At 43.1% G+C, this 17,959-nt stretch overlaps 1 protein-coding gene across 3 annotated transcripts in view; it reads right to left on the bottom strand.

Annotated features, from left to right (window-relative positions):
• Nucleotides 1–7,756: 7,756 nt before the first annotated feature.
• The window catches only part of Lrp12 (LDL receptor related protein 12), a 72,571-nt gene continuing 62,368 nt past the window's right edge, over nucleotides 7,757–17,959 (bottom strand). For all 3 annotated transcript variants that reach the window (XM_060389515.1, XM_021656461.2, XM_060389516.1), the window contains 4 exons: nucleotides 16,480–16,682; nucleotides 14,023–15,127; nucleotides 12,298–12,430; nucleotides 7,757–10,001 (listed from right to left, as the gene is read on the bottom strand). In XM_060389515.1, coding sequence (XP_060245498.1) covers nucleotides 9,138–10,001; nucleotides 12,298–12,430; nucleotides 14,023–15,127; nucleotides 16,480–16,682 — 2,305 coding nt within the window. In that variant the 3' untranslated portion in view covers nucleotides 7,757–9,137. The remainder of the gene's footprint in view (nucleotides 10,002–12,297; nucleotides 12,431–14,022; nucleotides 15,128–16,479; nucleotides 16,683–17,959) is intronic.

The raw sequence follows: 17,959 nt of genomic DNA, 5'->3' as shown, positions 1-17,959 counted from the left end.
AACAAAACAAAACAAAAGAAAAACCTGCTGGCTCCAGCTCGAGTGCAAGTGCGAAGACCAGGACTTGGGTCCCAGCATCTACACAAATGCTCGAGTGGGCGCTCCAGCGTGGGAGTCCCCATCCATGAGCTCGGGGCTCAGGTCACAGAGCAATCAAGGTGACTCCTGACATCAGCTTCAGGCCTCTGCAGACAGGGGCATGCACAGCCGCCATGCACATTTGCACCCACAATGTACACACATGTGCAAAAAATAAGATAAAGGAGGAGGTAAATGGAACTGAATGAGGCGGGAACCACCACTTTCACCTTACAGGTGAGCTTCCTGCTTACGGGGCTACAGCCTAAATAACATGCTGCTTTGATCTGATTTTAAGGCCATGGGAGCCATTTTCTCCTGCAGAGTAAACAATGTCATTCATAGAATAGCTCATTGCATCTATATCTAACATATATCATATGATACGTTCACACAGATATGGGTAATTTTTTGGTGTTTTAATGTTTATTGTGATTTAGTTGATGTATCATAAAGTTGACTCATTTATAAGCCAGTGGTATTTAGTTTATTCACAGAGGTTTACAAGCTTCTCTTAATTGAATTTTACATCTCCCAGAGATGCCTACACTCATGGGTCAAGAAACCCTGTAACAGTCATTCAGCTCAATCCCCCTCTTAGAGCAATGTAACTGTAAAATATTCCTTTGTCCAGTTAAGTGTACATGTATCTTTTTACAGCCTCTTGGCAACTGCCTAGCTGGGGACTGCTTCCTCCAGGGCCTCAGAGCTGCCCCTTTAAGTGTATTCCTAAAGGGACACCGTTTTCCACTAGCCTTGTCCCTGTGGAAGGAACCGAACCTCAGAACCACGGTGACAGATCCGGGTAGCTGTTGACTGGACTGCCTAATGCCCTCCAATGCTTTTAACTAGCTTACTCTGACTTCGCATCTGAGGGTATGGGCTCCTGTCCTCTATGGCAGCATGTCCAGCTATGGTCTTGCTTGTCTCTCTAACCCTCTCTCCTGGAGTTTTTGACACTACTTCTCAACTCATTTCCCCTTTCTGAGCCTCAGGAACTGCTTAGACATTTTATCTCCAAAAATCTGCTCCTTCTCAACATTTTCCCTCAACGGGGCCACATACATTTGTGAGGCTTTTTGGTCATGTTCATTCATTCATGAAGTTGATGGGATTTTAGATTTCCCACTTTTGGCTGCTAGAAATAATGTTGGTATGAATGCGTGTGGACACATTTTTATATGGCCATGTTTCCGGCTGTATCTAGGGACAGCGTTTCTGGCCCCTGTGGGGTGGTGTTCATCTAGAGGCATTTCCAGGCTGTATCTAGGGACAGCGTTTCTGGCCCCTGTGGGGTGGTGTTCATCTAGAGGCATTTCCAGGCTGTATCTAGGGACAGCGTTTCTGGCCCCTGTGGGTGGTGTTCATCTAGAGGCATTTCCAGGCTGTATCTAGGGACAGCGTTTCTGGCCCCTGTGGGGTGGTGTTCATCTAGAGGCATTTCCAGGCTGTATCTAGGGACAGCGTTTCTGGCCCCTGTGGGGTGGTGTTCATCTAGAGGCATTTCCGGCTGTATCTAGGGACAGCGTTTCTGGCCCCTGTGGGGTGGTGTTCATCTAGAGGCATTTCCAGGCTGTATCTAGGGACAGCGTTTCTGGCCCCTGTGGGTGGTGTTCATCTAGGGACAGCGTTTCTGGCCCCTGTGGGGTGGTGTTCATCTAGAGGCATTTCCGGCTGTATCTAGGGACAGCGTTTCTGGCCCCTGTGGGGTGGTGTTCATCTAGGGACAGCGTTTCTGGCCCCTGTGGGGTGGTGTTCATCTAGGGACAGCGTTTCTGGCCCCTGTGGGTGGTGTTCATCTAGGGACAGCGTTTCTGGCCCCTGTGGGTGGTGTTCTGTATCTAGGGACAGCGTTTCTGGCCCCTGTGGGTGGTGTTCATCTAGGGACAGCGTTTCTGGCCCCTGTGGGGTGGTGTTCTGTATCTAGGGACAGCGTTTCTGGCCCCTGTGGGTGGTGTTCATCTAGAGGCATTTCCGGCTGTATTCACAGCACAGTGGCAATCATTTACCTCCTCACCAGGAGTGTGCGAAGTGCCCAATCCCATACCCTCGCCAGAGCTCATGGCTCCCTCTCAGCACGGCCTCGACTGTGGTGTATTTGCCGTCTAACCTTTTTAATACAACAGAAACTTCTATTATGTGGCTATTCAAATCTAAACACAAAATGAAGGTCCTGGTTTAGAGGTGAAAATACAGTGCAGGAAGAATTAATTTGGGTTCTAGAGTTATCCCGCATCTGATTCCAGTGACAAGCTCACTTGCTGGTGTTCATGCCGACGTTTGGAAGAACAGCGCTGATAAATCTAATAAATCTTATAAGCGACTTAAACACCTAGCCACACACGGTCATCTCACCAGGAAACGCCTTTGGCAACATCAGTCATGTGTTCTCAGTGGCGAAGTACCTTGGCAGGTTGTAAGCGAAGGGAGGAGTTTATAACCAGGCAACTTGACTCCAGACCTTTAGCTACTATACTGTTGCCTCCAATAAATTCAAAAGTATCATGTTGCGACAAAACTAATTTTAAATGTAGTTTAACCATGTACCATCACTATAACACACCAAACTGTTTCTCCCAAGTTGTGTAAATACCGTTTGGTGAGTGCACACGCTAGGGAACTGAGTCCAGGATGTTAAACAGGCTAGGTAAGGATTGTCAGGATGTTAAACAGGCTAGGTAAGGATTGTCAGGATGTTAAACAGGCTAGGTAAGGATTGCGACACTTCCTACATCCCTATCCAGTGCTGGGGTTTACTTAAGTAACAAAGGAGTACAGGATACAAGCAGTATGCTTGGCAGGTGAGAGTGGAGTTGACCTGATATTCTTTTGGCAATAAGCTTCTTTTTGAAACAATAAAACTGTCTTTCTACTTAAACATTATACTAGCACCTCAGTGTTCTTTACGTTTGCGTGTGCAGAAGATGGATGTCACAAACCTTTGTTTCTATTACTGACTGTGGAGTTTTTTTTCTTTCCCCACTGGGTTGGCCTTAACAGTTTAAGAAAGTGAATGAACATTCTGGAAGATCTGTAACTCAGTTCTAAGAGGCCTGCAGCCTCTGCAGAGGTCCAAGGACTGTTTCTAGATTTCGGCTTCCATGTTGTAGGAAGTGCAAAGTCCCTGGGATAGGCTTCCCTACAGTACCTGAGGTCCCTGAGCTCCACTGCAGGCAGCAGGCAGCCAGCAATTCCCCAGCCACGTTTCTGATTTGCAAGATTGTAGTCACTGGAACAGGTCTGGGGCGTCTGCTACATGGCAGATGCGCTGAGTCTCGGAAGTGTCTGCCCCTCACCCTGTTCTCGTGAGGTAGAGTTGATCATGCACTAGGATAAGCCAGGCTCTGGGAGTCTTCCTCCTCGTGATCTGGGGCCAGTAGTTCCCTCAACTGATAAATTTAACTTCACTTGTGACTCATCTTTCGCCTGTTGAGTTAAGGATGCAAGTCAGGATAAACCTTAATTCTGCCATTATTGCTAGAATCAATAGGCGTTTATAGGATTGTGAAGTTGACAGGACTTGACCAATGATAGGCACTTAAAAATAGGTCAATTTGCTTTGAAAATTTTATCCCATGAGAAGAAAGCAGCAAAAAACCCAACCCAACCCCAAAACCTCTCAGGAATGTTCTTTGATAGTATGAACATGGGATTTATATCACATTTAGGGTTTGGCATGTGCCCAAAGGTTCTAGCAAATTTTAAAAAGATTTATTTTATGTATAGGAGTGCTCTAGCTGCATGTACACCTGCTTGCCAGAAGAGGGCACCAGATCCCAGTATAGATAGTTATGTGGTTTCTGGGAACTGAACTCAGAACCTCTTGGAAGAGAAGCCAGTGCTCTTAACTGCTGAGCCATCTCTCCAGCTCCAGCATTTTAATGAAGAAAACACCATGTATCATAATAGAATAGTGGCAATCCACCGTGCATACGTGGTTTGTGGTTTCATGCATGTGTATGTGACAGCATGGGGAATCAGATTTGAGGTAAAGAAAATTCCTTGCGTTTATAGATTCCACTCAGCTCTAAAACTGTAAGATTTCCTTTTACCACCTTGAAGGAAAGGTCAACTCTGAATCCAAACCAACATTCACCTGTGATGTATGCGCTGCCCTTGAGAATTCAGGGACTCCTAAAAAGGGAGAAAGGCTTCTCTTCACTCTCTCCCACTGGGCTTTAAGCAGGGCTCTGAACGCAGCCGGTGCCCAGTGGACAGTGGCTCAAACAATGGGACAGGCAGGTGGGAGGTGGCAGAACATGAACACTGTGCTAGCGGGGGCGTTCAGTGAGCAGCTAGCAGACTGAACACACTCATTCTTCTCTTATTCCTCTATCTCCAGCTTAGCTGGGGACGGTGGGACCTCACAGCAGGAACTCAAACCCCAAGAGCTCCTGGGGACCCTCCCTTCCTCCCATACCCTCACCCCCGAGCCAGGGCAGGTGTGGGCCACAGAACGTTTCCTTCTGATACATCCACTTTGTTTCTGCTCTTTCCCAATACTGGTATCTGATGATAAACTAGCAAGACCAAGTGTTCTACAGATATCCAAACAACAAAGGTACTATCCTTTCAAATTCGTGTTACATAAAAAGAGAGTATTTTTTAAAGTACTCTTGGAATATTTAGAGAATGTAGACAGAGGTAAGTTCCTCAAAGATTGCTTTTGATGTCTTAAAAGATGAAATTTCATGAGACAACAAACAAACAAACAAACAAAAACCCCTACAACTCTATCAAAATTCCTACTACCTCTGAAAAAGCAAAACAAACAACGAGAGGTCATCCTTAGAAATACTTTCAGGTTAAAGAGAAACTGAGGTGAGGAATTAAGGACTGGGTGAGCTGAGTGGTACAGCATTTGCCATAAAAATCAGACTCAGCCTTAGCTCTTAGCTCAGAGCCAAGAGCAGGCTTGATCTTATGTACTGTGCATACATCTGTACAATAACCACAGAAAGGAGGCTTCAACTTTAGAGTCAAGGGGCATGGGAGGGGCAGGAGGGAGGAAAGAGAAAGTGATGTATTTTAATTGAAATATATTTTAAAAATTAAAAATATCATTAACTCATGGAATTAGGGAAGAGCAGCAAACAACGAAGTGGGAATATCAAACTACGTCATGGAACATACAAGACATAACACAAAAAGAACTAGGTCAACTTTCTAATGAATAACGTCCCCCACCCTCTTTCTTTTTCAGAGACAGGGTTTCTCTGTGTAGCCTTGGCTGTCCTGGACTTACTTTGTAGATGAGGCTGGCCTCTGCCTCGTCTGGGATTACAGGTGTGTACCCCCCCAACCCTCATTCCTTCCTTTTTTTTTCAAAGGCAGGATTTTATGTTGCTCAGGCTGACTCAAACTTAGGAGCTCCAGTGAGCGTGGAACTCTGCTTTCCAAGTGACTATAGGCATGTGCTACAACCTAGATGAAATAATTTATTAGGAATGCAAAGATGGTTTAAAGTTACAGACTTCTAAAAGATTCTCATTAGGATTGAAGGAGAGGAATCAATGTGCTTTCCCCAGGTGTGCTGAAAAGGCATGGGATAAAGTTCTGCATGCAATCTTCCAAACTGATTTAAAACCAGGCTCAGCAGACACTTCTTCAATAGGCTCAACTTTATCCAACCCCAGTTCAGGTTAGCCCTGTCATCTAATGTTATTTTAGAGGTATTAGACCATAAAGCACAGAGCTGTGTAAACTGGGACAAACTTGATTATCAACATTTGTAGATGAAAGGATTCTGTAGCTGAGATACAAACACACACACACACACACACACACACACACACACACTTGAACTACTGATGTGAACTGTGAGAACATGCTGACTGGTGGCCAGCAGAAGACTGTCCTAACAGATAACCAGCTAGTATGTGTATGAACAGGTTAAAAGTAGAACTGGAATGTCAGTGACAATGGCAACACAATGATAAAATTTGTTAAGAATTATTAACAATTTTCCTGTAAAGTAAAACACAAACTACATCAGAAAGACCTAACAGAGACTTGAACAAATGGCTGCCATTTCTGAGAGGGCACTAAGTTAGAGAAACAATTTAACACGATGCTGTTGGATTTAAGTTGACTAAAAATTAAAATTGTCTAGAAAAAAATGTAAAAAGAGAAAAAGTGAAAATAAGCAAAGACAATTGAATGTACACAGGAAAGTCTCAAACTTAATTTTTTTTTTAAAGAAACGAAAAGGCTATGAAGGTGGCACATGCATTGGCATAAAGAGAAAATGGTTAGTTGTAGTGGAAGTTTTGGTTTCTTTAAAAACTCAGTTATGTTATGTAAATATGCTTTTGTCTTACTCCCAAGGGTTGGGATATGAGGCTTCCTTAGTTTATCCACAGCTGATAACTGCCTCATGAGGCTTGGAGAGGGGTATGGTCTTTGTCAGATGGAGTTAGTTGGATTCTGAGGACTTAGAGAGGTTGTAAATACCAGAGCTGGAAGAGAGTTAAAAACTGAGAAAGAAGGCTGCTGCTTCCTGTGCTGCTGCTGGTTCATCCTTCTGCTGTGTTTGCTGTTGCTGCTTTTCTGGACTGCTGGATATCTTGATGACTGAGACTGGCTTTCCCCAAAGAACCTGAAAAAAGGCCCCATTCAACAAGAACTAAATCTAAGGAGGTCTTTATCCCCTTTCCCCTCTAACCTTTCTCTGCTACCTAGTGTTGAGGTGTTGGAAGGTATTAAAAGAGATAAGGGGTGGAGAAGGGAGGAAGAATTCTAAGAAACCTCAATAGACCAGAATAAAAAGTAGTGCCAACAGTTAGAGACTGCCACAGCAGAAACAACCAGGGATCTCAGTTAACCCTGTCCATTCTGGTGGAGAGGGGGAAGGAGAAAAAGGAGGACTATCTGAACTGTATTTTAAAATGTCAGTTATTAAAATAATGTAGTTAGTACTGGTACAGGAAGACAGGAAGAACAACTGGAGGGAGCAGTCTAAAAATGTCACAGAGTGTGGAAATGCTTTTCTAAGTTCCATTAGGAGGATTGCGGGGGTGGGGGGGAAGGGTGTCAGTTTTGAAGCCCTAACAGTATAGATCACTGACTTAAGGGTTAAAGGCACAGGATGTCCACACAGGGCAATCTGCATTATGATGGACATAAGTAATACATAGACAGGTACTGTATGTACAACACAGAAGATTTCTGGAGAGATGCACACGAAACTGGTTCTGTATCTCCTAAATAAAACTAAGTGATGGGTAGCAGGGTAGAAGAGACTAAATTGTTACTGCTTGAATCAGGAAGTTGTATAAGTCAACTAAAAATAAATTAAAACATATGCCAGCAGCATGCACAAGGTTTGATCCCCAGAACCACAAACCAAAACAAACAGCAAACCAAAACAAAGCCTGAAGCAAAAAGAAAACCAGAAAACTAACCCCAAAGTTCCAGCTGCTACACACATTCTTAGGAGCTGAAAGGTTAATCTGCTGTGTTGACTTCCGCCAGCAGCAATACAAAATTTAAGAAGCAGCTTTCTTAAAGGGCAACGATGCTCGCGCCCCTGGAGAACTAGCGCGAGCCACTCCTCACTACCATGGCTACGGCGGTCACTGCCTTCTTCCACGGCCTCAGCTGTATCACGCCTGGCCTGACTCTCCATATGAACTGAAGTTCCACAAAAATAAAGAACAACTTTAATTTAAAAAGTACCTCAAGGCAATAAAAAAATTTATTTTAATTCTTGATACATATTAAAACATTTTTGTCAGGTCTTCCTGACGGCATAACAGGACAGATACACAAGACCGCAAACATGCTTTAAAATGACATTCAGCAAAGTATTCAAAATGTAATAAATAGCAATAATCACACACAAACACGTTTTCATACCCAATCATTAGGCTACTAAAACAGACAGCTAAAGAATAAATAAACAAGAATTAACAATAAAAAAATGGGGTTTGTAATTCACTCTACTTAAAGAGGGGGCAATCTGAACAATTTTTTAAAATTTGCTTTTCTCCAAGATTATAGCAGAGACCCCCTCCCCCAAGAATAAAATATCTTGGAAAAATCACTCTTACAATAATGCAGTTTTTAAATACAACAAATAAATATGAAACCAGCAAAGCAATTTCAAGTTGTAATAAAAATGGTGCCCCTCCCCCCAAGCTATGGAAATATATAGTCACTGTGGTAGCAAATGATAGCATCTGATGTGAGAGCGCCTGTGTGCTGACCTCACCTGAGACCTTGACAGGACTTAGTGCAAATCCCTAGGGTCCAACTCGAGCAAACCCCTGTACTAGAGAAAGACGTTACCCGGTGAGACTGAGCGTGTACAATTTCTGTACATATTTTATAAAGTTCAAATTTTAATGCATAGTAGAGTATCTCCATCTGCTTAATTCTGTCCCTAAATCAAGATGAAAACAGAAATGTTTTGGGATTTTACCATTTGGTCTGTACCATATTAGAGTATTAAAGTCAGCTTTAGAAAATCTATAAAAGAGTTTTGTTTCCCGACAGCAATTTCTCTAACTCTACGTAAATTTTACATCACTGTGTGTTAAACATAAGAGGAGATTTTTTTCCTTTGAGAGGTCCGTATGATGAAATCCAGTAGCAGACAAAGAGGTGACTATAAGGGTTTGTTTTCTTTTTTGTACATTAACATCCTTAGCGTCCAGTATAATAAATTACATGGTGGCAAAGAGCATAAAGGATTCAATTAAAGAAGGTACTATTGTGTACAAAGAAACCTTTTAACATAAGACAGATAAAATGACATTCAAATGAATTAAAGCAGCCATATTTCTACTACTAAAGTACCATGATTTAAAAATAAAACAAAACAAGTATGGACAGATGGAAGAGCACGACTGCAGAATGCGAACACATAAAGCATTTCTAGCCGCTAACCCGGTAATGCAGTTCGCAGTTACACGGTGTCAGTCTGACCATGCAGGCTACTCAGAGTAAGAAATCACCTGCACCTTTCATTTCAAACTAAAACTAGTTTAATTGTGAAGTTAAAAAACAATGAACGGATATTGCTCCAGCTTGTACACAATCTCTCCGGTGATTCCGTCCTAACACAGCAGCAAAGCCTCATCATCACTCGTCTCGTTTTTCACTGTTGCTTCTAAGCAAGTGTCCGGTATCTGGGCAGTGTGCACAATGCCACAGCGCTCGCAGGGGCCATCCCGGTTACTTGTTCTGACCGCAGGGTTTGCTGCACTGTACGGCTGTCTAAACCCTGATCCTTGGTCTGAGGCAAGATCAAGAAGAGGTCTGGAGCAGTCACTGGCATCAACGTCTGAAGCTCCGTCAGAAACAGGAATTAGCATTTCTACATCGTCATCCTCTTCTCTTCCACTCACCCCGGTATCAAGCTGTCTCAAAGGACTCTGGTTCTGATTTGCAGAACTTGATCGACCTAATGTAAAACGTACCCAGCGCAGGCCCTGAGTCATCCGACTGAAAGCACTTGTGAGCTGGTGACGTGCTGGGCTCACACTTGGGGCTTCCACACCCGGCACATCCCTTCCATCTGCGTGACCACCTCGGGCACTCTGAGTTGAGGAATTCCCACCTGTTCCTACCGTGGCTTCTACAGCTGCTGTGGGAGGGACTTTCTGGGGCAAAGGAGCTGCAACCCCACCAGATGCTCCTGCCGTGTCCCTTCTCTCATTCTCTGTGTCCGTGTCATCAGACTCCACGGAAAAGAGGCTTCTGTGAGGGTGGCTCCTTTCACTTTCTCTGCTGCTGCTTGGATTAGGGACAACCTCCTCTCCATCTGCTGAGACCAAAGCCAATGAACCCGAATGACGTGATCTTGCAAAGTTAAAAATGCGATTCCAAATGTTGCTGGATCTGCCTGTCATAGGAAGCCTGATTGAAGTAAATCCCAGCTGAGATCGGACAGCTAGCCTCAGGTTTTCTAAAACTGAAGCCTGTGAAAGTGAGAAAAAAAAAAAAAAAAGAAGTAAGACCATTTATTATTAGGCATTAATTCTTTAAGAGGTATTACTATGAATAACATTCTTTGACTCACTGCTCCTAGCGATGAACTAAACTCTCTCACTTCTACAGCTCCACTGGTAGGATCTCATCTGTACCTTTGTCTTAATATTACACTGATGTTGTGTCAATTCTAAGTTATTTTATTTCAAATCTCAATGATGATCCAATGCAAGCCTAGAAAATAGATACAGTTTCTATCTCTTGGCATCTACTGGGAAGACTTAAAATCTCTACCATACTTCATGAAGTGACATGGTACTGATTATGATTGGAGTCCTTTATTCTCCTAAAAAATAGAGTTAGACTTGACATACAAGGCTGAACTGCCCTGTCAGTGTGGAACTACATTTCACAGAGCTGGTTTTTAAGGACTGAGTGAATGAATATTGAGGATTCAGTTTTACTATTGCAAATAAAGACTGACCATGTTTGCAACACAGAATAGAAATCAAAAGTATACATCTGGATTCCTTCTTAATTTTTTTCAGTTTATGATTAAATACAAATCATATTAGTTTTTAAAAACTGATAATTCAAAAATTTACAGAGGCCAGACATGGTGGCACACCCCTTTAATCCCAGCAGTTGGGAGGTAGAGGCAGGTGGATCTCTGTGAGTACAAAGCAAGTCCAGGACAGCCAGGGCTACACAGAGAAACCCTGTCTCAAAATGCTTCACGAATTAATTAGCACATAATGAAAGTATCTTGCTCGACTAAAAGAACTGGGGCCAGCGAGACAGCTCTGCAGGTGGAGGTGCTTGCCTCCGAGCACAGCCACCTGAGTTTGATACCTGGCGCCCACAAGGTGAGAGAACAAACCCCTGCAAGCTGTCCTCTGACCACAGGGTGGCACCGCGGAGCACAGCCTCTTCCAAACACAATGATAAATATATGTAATTAAGAGATAAATTCTTTTGTTCCAGATGAAAGTGTTAGATTATTTTTTAAACAAATGTGCATCATTTAAATGGTCTTTAAGCTCCACCTAGTGGTTATAGAGTGGGAACAAACATAGCTTTAATGAAGCTGGCCTTCAGCATTAAAGCACAAAATCTCAGCCAACAGGAGGGTGTCTCTGGTTGGTATATTGTCTCTGGAATACTGCTGCTCAGGTGTAAACAGGGCCATGCTCTGGCCACTGGGCTGTCCGAACCCTACTACATGCACCTCTTTTCTTAGTGGACTGTAATTGTATCCTCTCACAGTGATGGAGTGCAGCCACGGGGAAGCAGCTCCGATAAGCCCTTCACATCCTTTTTGTGAGCTAGAGAACCAGAGGGAGCTGGGGAGGCCCCTGAGCTTGCAGAGGGTCCTAGGAGCGAGCAGTCACATGGTCGGGGAAGACGGGGACAGGAGCCACTGGACTGAGTCAACCGCGGTCTGACACCAGCCTTCAGAGAAACTGACGGTGGCAGGGCCAGCGACAGAAAGAAACCATCAGCTAGTTTCTTCTATTTTACACCCCAAATTTGACCAGTATAAATTCTGAATTAGAAACTACATCTAGAAAAAATGTTTAAAACCTACATAGTCTCACCAAGGATTTGCTAAACACTTCTGACAAGTGCCAGAAGTGAAATGGTGTCCTATTTTTAAAGAGTTAAGTCACTGAGAAAACATCAATTTTTCTTAATTCTGAGAATAATTTTTATAAATGTGAATACATTTAAAATTTAAATGCATATAAATCCTTATGACTAAACGAACCATGGTACGTTTTTATAGCTTGAAAAGTTAAAAAAAAAAAAGTTCCTGAGAAATCTGAATAATCAAGACGCATGAGTTACAACCCAAGGAAAGTGCACCATACTCTTAAACACTGTAAAATTCAGCTTGAAGTTATCCCTCAAATGAGGGACAAATATTAACTCTTCAATTATTTTCACTTAAAACTGGTTGATCTGACATAAATAACAGGTTACTACATTAAATTTTAGCATTCGCTCTTACATCTGTAAGTGTTCAATTCAATCAGAAAATTGGCCAAAGTTTTTAAATTTCAGTACACTCACATATTCTAAAAAGATGCCCAAGAATGACAATCTTATAACCATAAAAATTAAAATGTTATAATTCTGTTACAATGTAATACAATTTATAAATTCAATTCTCCATATATTCGTTATTTGCTGGACTGTGAAGATTCCTAAAGTTAAGGGTTCCTGCTTTACTACATATAGGCTTTAAGAACATGATTAAATTAGAGATTAGAATTCACATGATACCTGATTAGGTGAACAGACAGGAAAATCTTCCACCGGTGGGATCAAGCCCTGAGCAATCAACTGTCCATATGAGGGGGGAGCCTCTCTTCGTAGCAATTCTGCTTCCACTCGTGACAACTGGGTCTCAAATGATCTTTGGTAAACAGGAACAAAAGGGTCAAAAGAAGGCAAGCAGCAATGTCCTACTGTCAGCTCTGAAGACCACCTGACTCTTTGAACCAGCTAACTCAACTCTCATGTCCACTCTGGGAGTGGAAGGCCGAGGTGGAGGAGCATGTGTCCAGAAGGCGCTTTATGCTGGTAAGAACCTGGGTTACTCTGCTTTAATAGACTAGAAATCTCTGTAAAAGGAAGGATGTGTACATGATAATAGAGGTTAAATCCCACATCCCTAGACTTTAGGAGATAGTCATTGAGATCCCAGAGACACTTCAACTAGTCCAATACAGGTAAGGACGAAAGACGGAACTGGAGACCTGGCTCTCCACTGTGCTCTTTTGGTGCAATACAGTAAAGATGTCTATCTATGTTTGCTCAGAGAAAAGAGGCAGCAATGGCTCTTACGGCCCCATGCATCTGTGCACCATGTGTGATCTTTAGCTGTCTGGCATGGTCGTTGATAATTGCTCATCTGTAGCTGTTAGGACTGAAGGCAGCTGTCCCTGCCACTGCCTCTTGGGAGCTATTCCTGCCACTGACATCTTTCAGTTTATCCTACACTGGAAGCTGCTCTCTCTGCATCCCACTCTCCCCATGGCTAACTTGCTGCTATTCAACCGAGAACACAGCTCTCACTGAACCGTGCAAGGCCAGGCCTTGAGTTCCATCCTTCGTGTGTTTCCAAGGCTCCAGAGCAAAGGAACTACGGATGCTGGGCATTCTTCTACATGTTTTCTCAGAGAAGAATTCTCCAGTCCCTCTTCTCTATATCCCACTCACATATTTCAATGGCACCTCTGTGATCAAGGACCCCCCGATGGCCCCACCATGAGGTGCTCACACCACTTTGTTTTAGAGACTTTAGATCTCTCACTGCTCTCATCTCACCCAGCCACCAGTTCCCTCCTCGACAGCCTGCTTGTCAAACCATGGCTTACTCATTTCCTTTTCCCTTGTAGAGTGCTATGAACACGGGACTTTTAGAAACGTACAATTACTGAATTTATAAGGACACAATAAACCGTAACTGGCATAACAGCCTGTCCCCCTAAGGCAGAAACCTAGGAAAGATAACGCTGACTTTTCTCATCTGATCAAGCGAAAACAGTGTTCAGTACTATGTTTCTCTTTGCCTACTGGGCTTTTCATCCTAATTTGATATTCTAAACATACACATCCGTAAACCACATTAAAGGAGCTAATGACATACACTAGTTCACACTTTTAAATAATTTCTGTTTTTGTGTGTGCATGTATGTATGAGTGTATTTTTCTGTGTGTGTTTGGAGGCCAGTGGTCAGCCTTGGGTATCAATCTTCAGTAACCATCCACCTTGTTGTGTGAGATCTGGAGTTTGCCAATTAGGCTAGGCTGGCTGGCCAGTGACTCCCATGGCTCTTCATGTCTTTACTAGCACTAATTACACATGTGTTCACTATCATGTTTAACTTTGTAAGTACCGAGCATCACATTCATCTCCTTATGCTTGTGTGACAAGCATTTTACCAACTGAGCCAGCCCAGCTCAGCCCCTGGGCCATAAGCCACAGTATGTCTTGACACTGACCTCCGTTCGAACATTCTCAGAGAGTAGAGCTTGCAAGTGCACCCCAGCGCAATGACGAGCAACAGGCCGCAGATGAGGCTCCCAATGACGGCCGCTGTGATGACCCTGGTAGGCACGATCACTGGGCAATTCTCCTCATCACTGCCATCACCGCAGTCATCCTGGGAATCACACACCCAGCTTTCAAACACACAGCGGTTGTTTTTACAATGAAAGTTCCCTGGCTGGCAAAAAAAGCAGTTTTTTTCATCAGAGCCATTTGGGCAATGATTTTGGTAGTTGCAGCGGTCAGAACGAGGATAGCAGACACCATTTCGAGAACACGGAAATTCTTCCTTTTGGCACACGGTACAGTTGATTTCATCTCTTCCGTTTGGGCAATGCCAGTAGCCGTCACACCGCTGCTGCTCCGTGTAGCAGCCCCAGCTCCCCCCACAGGGCATCTCCCACGGCAAGCAGAAGCCGTCCACCTGGTAAGTGGCGTTGAAGCCCCTCGCAGCGTTCACTTTGTCAGCACAGAAATGCACTCTGACCTGTCCGGAGGAAGAAACGACTGTAAGAGGTGCGTGAGAATCAAAAGCAGTTAACACACGCAGAAGCTTGCGTGGGTTCTCCTCTAGTCCATCGTAGATTTTGACATAATCACCATAACCAGTACCATCAAGTTTAAAGTCAGTGAAGCGTAAAATGACTTTCCGATGATCACCCGTGTCTATGAGCCAGGTGCAATTACTTCCAGGAGGGTAAAAGTCTGGGTAGTTGGGAGAATTGAAAGTGCCGTAAAAGTATTTTAACCACTGTCCGCACGTCGGCACCTCACAGTCGATCTCATCTCCTAGGTCCAGGCAGTCGATGTTCCCATCACACTTCAAGGCCTCGGGGAGGCAAGTGTAAACCTTGGTGAAGCGAGACAGACACTGGAACTGGCTGTAGGCGCAGGGCTGGAAAGCGGCAGCTGTTGGGGGGTTAGCGTCTTTGGCACAGACCTCCTCATCAGAACTATCTCCGCACTCATCCATGCTATTACATTTCCAGGCTTCTGGAATACACTTTCCATTACCACAACGGAACTGATCACAGGCACAGTTTGGCTCCTCAGATTTCCCTGGGAGAATGTGGGGAAGAAAACGGAGAAGGAAGAACAAAAATAAAACACCCACACTTCAAAAGACAGGAATGTGCATTTTTATAATAATGATGATTAAGCTTAAGTGATAAGGCTTTTACACACTTTGTTAACAATATGTAGACTTCCTGTGGGAAATTAGAGCTGGCATTACACCCTCAACAATTCCACTTCTACATGCTTGCTCCTTTCCCACTAAGCTGCTTGCACGTCTACCTAAGATAGAAGGGACCCATTCTATTCTGTAGAAAGCTATTTCACTGCAGAACATTTAGTAAAATGACTTAAGACACGTGAGGCAAAGGACATACTGCCTAGGAACTTCACACTTTATGCACACTGTTAAAGCATGAGACATGTTACAGGAGAAAGTCGTCCAGGCAACCACTTTTTAAGCACTTTTCCCGCCCTCCTGTAGTTGTTTCTGCCCGCACACAGCGGTGATTTCCGGTGCGCTGCGGTGTATTTTACACTGTACACTTGCTTCAGGTAAACTGTCATCTTAACTTTAAATGACTTCTGCTCTGTGTAACCCTGATGAAATAATTCCATTTTGCAGTGTTTGCTTTTAATACAACTGCAAATAGTTCACAAGATGACTTTAGGATGCTCGCCAGTGTCTGTTACTAGGTGCAGTTACTTTTGGGAGGATACCAGTCTGGGTAGTTCAAAGAACTGTTCATAAAAGACAGAAAAAAATACTTACAGAATTCTAATTATTTCAGTACAGCATGTTTTATATTCAAAAAGAGCAACAGAGAACGAGGAAGACCCTCGCAGATTCCTACAGCCCCAAACTGGGTCATCGCTGCCTCTCCACTAACAGTTTACTTATGGATAAGCACTTGGCAGAAATGTTGAAAAGATGAGAGAAGGTGACAAAGCAGGTGACGGGAAAAAGGTGCCACCACAGTGCTCTGAATTTTCCACATGTGCTTGGTCATGTTTGGAAATGGTTTAAGAAAAGTAAAAATTCAGCAGTCTGAGAATATAAACTGTGCTGGCAGAATGGGTTACACCCTATGTTTAAGGTGTAACGAAACCAGTAATTCACTCAAAAAATATATTATGATACAATATTTGAGATATGGGTAAAAGCTTGGAGAAAAGCCTACTTCTAAGATAAATGTATTGAAGATGCTTGGGTTATACAAATCATCAAATTGGACATTCAATTTGAAGGCACCTGACTTTAGCTTCTAATCTTCAATCTCAGATGCCTTGAGGCCTTCTCATGATTAAATGGACTCTGTTCAGAAAATTTACTACAGCATGATTGAGCAGTTAATACCACAAAATGTAGTGCAACATATTTCTTTTAAAAAACACACCTGAAAAATACGCCAATCTGAAGCCCTTCCTGGACACACTGTCATCCGAATGGAACCTAATCCAAACGTGGTCTTGTGAAGAGATATACGGAGGCGGAATTGTGGACCCACAAGCTCTGTAACTTTCAATATTCTTATATGTTTCTATGGTCAACCAGTCCAAAGTGCATCTTCTGGAACCCTGGATATCAAAATCCTGAAAACTGTAACAAGAGAAAGTTGGAGGAGACCTTAAGATATGCCGACAAGAATGTTCATAGAAACGCAACGTAACTGAGGACAGCACTCCCAGGCCAGCGGCTTCGGCCCCAGCAGCCAGCCTCGGCATCAGCAGTCACCACCTGCTCCACACTCCTGAGTTCTGCACAGCTCCCCAGGGTCCACAACAGTGTTTCTCTTCATTGAGCAACACCAGATGACAGCCTGCATCCCTTTTGTTTACACATTTCCAACCCAGCTCAGCCTACACTTCTTCACGCTTGAGCCAGAAATTCCGGGAGAAGGATGCTAGAGACTCATCTCTCTCTTCTGTTAGGACTGTGTCACCCACTTCCTTAAAGCAACTTCAGCTAGCATTTTCTGGACAGCAAGTCAGAACAACAGATGGGGGGGAGTCCGCAACCAAAAGAATGACATTTGCTGTGAAAAGTGCCCCAGTATGAGAATACTCTTTTATAGAAATCACTTTATAGTTAAGCATTATCATGCAGTTCCTAAAAAAATGGGCATAAGTAAATGACAAAAGTCAAACGAAAACATGAAAGCAGCCATCGCTTAGCTGAAACGAGAAATCTAATTTTGCTTCCAACATCTGAACACGGCTTGCTAACAAATGAAAATTTGACTTTCTCTCTCTGCTTCTGCTTTAAATCAAGTGATCAAGTGATAAGGAAGTTAACTACAAGAATTATGTCAAGCTATTTTCTCTTTAAATACTCTGAATGGCTCCAACTCAGGCAGATCATTGTCTCTGGCCTTCCATAATTATGTACAACACTTTCAGAAATCTCTACTCACACACATCTTTCTCTTACACATACGGAGTCAGATTTTTATATTACATAGGTTTTTAACTGTCTAAAATACTATTTATACTGAAAAGTTATTAGAACTGTGATTTGTTTTAGTCAACATGTCAATAAGCATATATTACTATAGTATAAATATTCAAATACACCCAGTAGTTATATTTTAATGCTATTAGACTTTGTAAAGCTACTTGCTTTATGAACTAAAAAACATTCTTGGAATTAGTTCAGAAGTTTTACCAGACAACCAAGTACTGAGAGGACAAAAGGTTAAGGAAGAAGCTCCTGCTGTCATAGATACTACAGCGCCTGCGCAAGCCTGTACTGCAGGTTGATTCTGTTGGCTCTGTCATGGAATTTATGCTTTTTTGCCATATTGGAGTTTGGGTTGTAGGCTCACCTTGTGGGAGGTTCTTCGATATGGAACCCCTCCTTCCTCCATCCCTCCTTCT

The sequence above is a fragment of the Meriones unguiculatus genome, chromosome 8, assembly GCF_030254825.1.
Source record: "Meriones unguiculatus strain TT.TT164.6M chromosome 8, Bangor_MerUng_6.1, whole genome shotgun sequence".
NCBI lineage: Eukaryota > Metazoa > Chordata > Mammalia > Rodentia > Muridae > Meriones > Meriones unguiculatus.
The sequence above is the reverse complement of the archived record's forward strand: the minus strand, read 5'-3'. Positions and strand labels throughout refer to the sequence as shown.